This window comes from Astatotilapia calliptera, chromosome 3 (genome assembly GCF_964374335.1).
Source record: "Astatotilapia calliptera chromosome 3, fAstCal68.1, whole genome shotgun sequence".
Classification (NCBI taxonomy): Eukaryota; Metazoa; Chordata; class Actinopteri; order Cichliformes; family Cichlidae; genus Astatotilapia; species Astatotilapia calliptera.
The window spans coordinates 31,724,199-31,730,633 of record NC_137424.1 but is presented as its reverse complement, the minus strand read 5'-3'; the positions used below and the strand labels follow the sequence as shown (position 1 = coordinate 31,730,633).

General features: G+C 45.1%; 1 protein-coding gene across 3 annotated transcripts; it reads right to left on the bottom strand.

Annotated features, from left to right (window-relative positions):
• Nucleotides 1-1,619: 1,619 nt before the first annotated feature.
• LOC145426247 (uncharacterized) lies at nucleotides 1,620-6,050 on the bottom strand. 3 transcript variants are annotated; one of them, XR_013906969.1, is made up of 5 exons: nucleotides 5,764-6,050; nucleotides 5,473-5,607; nucleotides 5,038-5,329; nucleotides 2,769-2,922; nucleotides 1,620-1,977 (listed from the first exon to the last, which is right to left on the bottom strand). XR_013906969.1 is itself a non-coding variant. In XM_080299846.1 (3 exons), the coding sequence occupies exons 1-3, from the start codon at nucleotides 5,847-5,849 to the stop codon at nucleotides 5,127-5,129; spliced, it is 351 nt and encodes a 116-aa protein (XP_080155972.1). In that variant the 5' UTR covers nucleotides 5,850-6,050; the 3' UTR covers nucleotides 4,113-5,126. The 3 variants fall into 3 exon arrangements, 1 of the variants encoding a protein (XP_080155972.1); XR_013906968.1 differs by lacking the exons at nucleotides 1,620-1,977; nucleotides 2,769-2,922 and having other exon boundaries at nucleotides 4,113-5,329; XM_080299846.1 differs by lacking the exons at nucleotides 1,620-1,977; nucleotides 2,769-2,922 and having other exon boundaries at nucleotides 4,113-5,329; nucleotides 5,837-6,050.
• Between the last annotated feature and the right edge of the window lie 385 nt (nucleotides 6,051-6,435).

Genomic DNA, 6,435 nt, shown 5'->3' with positions numbered 1-6,435 from the left:
TCCCACACACACACACACACACACACACACACACACACACACACACACACACACACACACAAGGGGGTCAGACAGGAGCAGCATCAGTCTCTGCTCTGTTTTGTTAATAACGTAGAAAAATAATTTTGTACAGTCAAGCTACATCGACGGACGCTTTACCTCACGTACCCTAAAATGAAAAAGTAGTGACAGTAAGATGAAGGCTGCACATGACACCATGACTGAGTTCACAGCTGTTGCTTTGATTCTAACGTTTAAGACTTTTGGCATCGACTCCGTTTTAATAAATGAGTGCTGGGAGGCGTCGTTTGACTTCAGGAGCTCCTGCGATGCTCTTACTCTGCGGGAGAAAACCAAAAACCAAAAGTAGCAAACATGGAGCGATATGACTCGTTTAGATTTTGGGAAACGTGCATCGACAGGTACAGTGTCCTTTTCCCCGCGTCTTTAAAAATAATTCATGCATAGATCCCCCACTGAGAAAACCCTTTTATATACTTTCTCCTTTGTACACATTTTATATAGAACTATATATAATATCATTTCTCTATATCTATATTTTCAGAAAAATTATTTCCACACAATAAAAAACAACAATTAAACAAATGCTTCAAACAAAACAACAAAAAAAGAAGATGAAAGAAAGAAAAACACAACTGAGGCCAGTTTGGCACTTTGTCACGAGAACATGACAGAACTCTGTTAGTTGACGGTAAATAGCGATACTTTATTTTTCTTTCGTTTTTCTTCTCCCTCGATGAGAAATGAAACACAGCAGTACTTACTTGGCACCTAAAAATGCTGGTAGAATGAAAGATATCAGTGTTTTCATGGTTATATGTTTAGTATACGCCTCCCGCCTCCAAACTGCTCAGCAGATCGGGAATTTTTAGAGAAGAACAGGAGGGAGGCGTGTCAAATGAGAGTGGAGTAGTCGCGGGTGTCTCCGGGAAAGAGGTCCTGGGGCGGGCGCTCTGAGCCCTCGGGCTCGGGATCTGACGGGAAGGTAGGGTAAGGATGACGAGTGGTTCGAGGAACGTTGTTCCTGGGCCTCGTGGTGCCGGGGTCACGACCTGCAGGGGAGCGCGTAGTGGTGGGAAAGAGCACGTCGTGCAGGCTGTGAAGATGAGGGACTAATTCCAGCCAAAAGGCCACTTTGTTAGCTCTGTAGTTGTCTCTGACACGAGGTTTCAAACCGATGTGAAGGTACTGCTTGTCCTTCGAGTTGAACTTGGTCCAGATGACCTCCTCGAAGCGGTTGGGCTTGGTATGAATGAACTTGGTGTCCTGAGGGACGGGCAGGTTGGGGTCCCTGGTGGAGCATAAAGGTTAAACGTTTCAGTTCAAAGTTATATTCAGTCTCCATTATAAGTAACATGTGGCATCAATACACTGAATACAGACAGGAGGCCCATTCTCTGTGCAACCTTTCAACTATCTAAGACCAACCGGCTGCTCTGGGATCTGGATGCTTTTGGTGAACCAGTATGTTCAATTCTTCAAAGCCACACGAGAATTAAACTAGCAACCTAGATTCAAGTATTCAAGATGACTAGAAGGCTGTCAGAGAACATACAGTAACGTGTAGAGTTTACACTACGACATGAGGCCTACCCAGTCTTTGCGAAGTTAGTCCAGTAAGTCATGACCACTGCGCTCAGCATCACATCGTTCTTGGAGAAGTTGCACGGGAACAGGTCCGTGGCACCGATCATCGGTACGCCGAACACGTAAGGTATCTCGTCTCCGCGGCGTCGGCCCACTCGGGCCGCGTCTCCGTCTGGCAGTGGTGGTAGAACGTGTAAAAGTAAACTGGGGACTGAAACTCAGCATGGAGTTTGGCAGTGGCCACAGCTGGTGCCACCCACTGGTGGTCCGTAAACAGGGCCAACAGAGTCTTCCGCCGCATGTCGCCATTGTCCCTGTCCGCCCAGTCTGTGTACATGAACTTAATGGTCTCCCTCAGGATGTCTTTGCCTGGTGAAGAAGCACAGGAGGAGACAAAAGGAGGGGGAAGAAAGATAAAAGTGAAAAACTGCTAAGAGTAAAGTAACAGCAGTGCGAGACATTTTTTAAGAGATCGGTCTGATGAAAAGATATGAAACCAAAGCAAATGTTGGTGAGATGAACCAAGAGCCAGGAAGCGAGTGAAAAATCTAGAGAGGAAAAAAAAGTCTTTCAGATAACAGAAGGAGTGACAGGCACAGAGAGGAAGCATGACTGCATTATCCAAACATGTCTGTACTGTGACTGTGGTCCGGCTGTGACGGGTTCGCAGGCCGATCTGTCAGAAACACAGACACTGAGACTGGGAGCCGACTACCTGGGGGATGATAGCATTACTGCCCACAGAGCCTCAAAGGTTAAGGCGCAGACACGCCGTGATGTGGATGAGTGGCTCTCTTTAGCACGCTTGTCTTGTTTGATGCACTTCACTGGGCTCACATGTTACTGATTCCATTCTTTACTCGCATGTTTTAAACGCTTAAAGCACTTTCACAGGTCTTTATATTCTTTTGAAAATTCATGTGAACTCAAGCTGTCAGAACTGTAATGTAAGCTTTGATAATTGTCCACATTTGTCATTTTGATGATTATCCGTTTATTTTAATCCATTTATTACAGTAAACAGAAAAAAACTAACAGATCAACAAACGCGGCTCCTAATAAGACAAAACCTGATGATGCTGCAAAATGCAGTTAAGTGAGAGGAGGCTGTAAAATGGAATAACTGAAAAAGTGGCAGTGTACAGAGGTGGCGTCCTCACCCTCTGGGTATCCGTAGAGGTTGTCAACAAAGTTGGAGATGGTGTAGTCGAACGCCGCAGCTGAGATGCCGTCGTTGTCCTCACTGTCGTCCACAAACTTCAGCCCCTCTCCCTGGTTCACTCCTATCAGGATGTCATAGTTGAGGAACTCCCCCTGGTGGAGAAAATGAGGAAGAACATGCTGAGTGCTGGAACAGAGCCTGTGTGCATCACAAGTCTATAACAGGAAGTGCGGCTGAAACACAGCTTTGTGAATTGGCAGCATTTCATTTCCCAGTAAACAAAATAAAGATTAGCTGTTGCCATGAAAGTCCTGCTATAAACTGTAATAATAACTGTAAGCACTTTTTAAGCACATTCAAGGTCGATTTTCAAGCTTTTCCAGCACATTACCAAAAACAGATGAAAGCATGTTTCACTTTCACTAACAGAGGCGAGGCTGCCGGATACTGATGCCACCAGGCCCTCTGACCACCACCAGTAGGCAACGGGTGAAGTGTCTTACCCAAGGACACAACGACCAAGACTGTCCAAGCCGGGGCTCAAACCAGGAACCTTCCGATTACAAGGTGAACCCCTAACTCTTGAGCCACGATCGCCCAGTGGGGACATTTCATTTTCCAGCAGGAAGCTTTTTGTTAAACCCTTTAGATCAGGGGTCGGCAACCGCACGCGGCTCTTTAGTCCTTATGGTGCGGCTCTGCGTGGTTTATGAAAATAAATTTTTTTTACTTGTAGTTCTAAATTGGAAGATTATTGTGATTTTGCAATATACAAATATACAAATAAAACACTGAAATTTTAAGTTAAGTTTGAAAACAGTTTAAAAAAAATAGGGCTTTGGAGTTGACATCACGCCGCAGTGCATTGTGGGATCACGGCGCCATGTCAGTAGGCCAGAAAGCAAAACAAGCACACGGTGTTGGAGTGTTGGATTCGGGACTGCCAGAACCATGCTCAAAATCAGCGCAAAAGACAAAGGGCTGTATCGCGACCGATTGTGCAAGACGCCAAGAGACGGTACTTTGAAAAAATTGTTACGGGCGCCAACCACTGTGACCTCGTTGTGTGGACACAGAGAGACCTTGCCGTCTTCCCTGCTGTGGATTTCTGGAAACCGCGCTTAAAGCAAGCACAAGACTTCTTTCGTAAAGTGTGCCTTCCTGAACTTGTTGGGAAATACTTCTCGAAACAACGTGCTGCTCTAAATAGCCTGTAATGTTTCATGTTGTGGTTAAAGATTGATGACAGCTGTGTGGTGCGATGTAAAGAGTTTGCATTTCATTTTTATGTGATTGCTGTGTACATGTGAATAGATCTATAATAAAGAAAAACAAACAAATATACTATTCTTTTTTGTTTTATTAAAACAACTTCACACAAAGTACAACTATTTACAATGTACTGTACATCCAAAAAAACAGCTTTAAGAATACTCAACAGGAGCAAGTGTCATTTGGCCCTGGTTTGACAACAACACTGGGGCACATATTAACAAAAACACAGCAAACCTTAACGATCTTATCAATCGTCACATGATAAGAGTAATCGGATTGGCATTGTAGTGTGTAACATTTTGAACTTGTTGCGCAAACTACCTGTTACTCGCTCAACATGAATTCTCAGGTGGGCACGTCGTAGCCTTTTGTGAAAGCTGGAATCTTGACCTGTGCACACATCATTCCTGCAGCATCTCTGATGTCAAAGCCTCTGTCAGCCAATACTACGTCCCCTGGTAACAGCTTTTGAAGAATGCCACATCTCTCTGTGATGTGTTTATCTGATGCACGACCCCCCCATCCCCTGGAAATGAAAGAAATAGCTCCATGGGGTGTAATCCCGATGAGGTATTTTATGGTGTGTGTACCCTTGTAATGAGAGTATGTTTGTGCGCGTGCCTTTAAATTAGATGGTCTTTCTGTTCGAATCTCAAAACAGTCAACAATGATGGCTACTCCTTTTCCAAAAGTTTCAGTAAACTGTGGAGGCATTGTCGCCTGCAGACAGTGCCTCTCAGGCCAGTGCACCAGTGCTCCTAAGCGGGCATACAAAACATCAATGGTATCGGTGAAGACAGAAGACAGTGTTTTGTGGGACACATCGAATAGATGAAAAGATGCTGGACTGGAAGATCAAGTCTCAGACGCATTAGTGTGAGTAAGAGCATTTGGAAACCTGTCAGTTTCTTTGATATTGGCAGGAAATCTTTGACAGTGTTGAAGAGGGACATTAAGACAGCATAACAATGTAGTCCAGTGTAATATCTTACTTTTTCGGTATCGTCCTTTAAGAAAGTTTCATTCAGCTCTGTCTTTTGCAACTGTGCTCGAAGCAGTCTGTTCTCCTCCAACAGCCGGTTTATTTCTGCTCTGCCCTGTTGACTGCACACACAATCCTTCGTCTGCCCTTCAGCTTCCGTGACGCTGTCACTCCATCACCACTGTCCACATTTGCAGCTGGTACGTCAACCTCCACTTGTCCAACACAATTGCTGTCCACTGCCTCCATGACATGTTTATTTTGTTGTTGTTCTTCTGTCAGACCTTCATCGATCATCAAGCCTGTAAGATAAAAATAGTGCATAGACAAAAAGTTAATGTACACCAATATTCCAATGACAGGTGTGTGATTCATCTTTAAGTTATGTGTGGATTAGTGTACCATAAGAGCAATTTAGTATGTTTTTGGAGGGGGGGGTGTTTACCTGCAATGGGTGCTCTTTTTCGCTTCTGTTGCATACGCCTTGCGTGCCGGTCCGAGTCTGACACAGGTTTGTCGTCGTGCCCCAGTGTTGGTGCCCAGTCTGGATTTGTTACATCCATTTCATATGCTGGTTTGCCTGAAATAATGCCAAATCAAAAGCTACTCAGTCGACATGACGTGGTTGTGCAGCATCACACGTTAGCATGTTTTATCTCATTATCTATGACCGCAGCGCATTGAGAAAAAACACTAAAAGCCTTTTAATAGTGATATGAATTAATTTAGAACTCACCGGAGAGAAAATGCCGCGAGCAAACCAACAAAAAGCTGGAGATTGCACGTAACTCGATATCCGCTCGTCTCACCGCTGCAATCCATGCCTGGCGTCTTTGTTTGGTGATATCGGATACATGGGATCCCTCACGTCGCCGCCAGGATGGAAAACGATGAAAAGAGCCCATTATCCAGTTTCTTGCCTTCACGATCGTGAGATCTAACGTTGCAACCGACTACACAACACGTACGAACCATAGCTGAAGCTGTCATGGCGGCGGGGGGCGTGGCCCGCCTCCTGTGACATCACGCTCCAGAGCGACAATCTCATTGGCTTAGGGAGTGATGATGTCATAGATCTTAAGAATCCTTTGGTGTTTTTCTATAAATAGGGGTGAGCAACAGCAAGTTTCAGTTCGTTTCAGCAGCAGCATCAGAAACCATCCACGAGCTGAGAAATCATCCTGGAGAAGAAAAGCGCTCCTGGAAAAGTAAGAAAGTACGTAAAGAAGAAATGGTTCCACTTGTTCCAGAGGAGAGACGCTACGGCTTCCTCACCTGATGTAGCCTCGTCTTGCTCCACCTCTGTTAACCCCACCAACCAGTCCCGGCAGTTGACTGTCCCCTCCTGAGCCTGGTTCTACCGGAGGTTTGTCCTCGTTTACAGGCAGTTTTTCCTCCCCACTGTCAC

Bases quoted from the DNA above. Each gene is read 5' to 3' on its own strand.
- LOC145426247 (XM_080299846.1), bottom strand. The intron at 5,330-5,472 runs GTAAACACCCCC...TTTATCTTACAG, and splicing joins AAAAAGAGCACCCATTGCAG to GCTTGATGATCGATGAAGGT.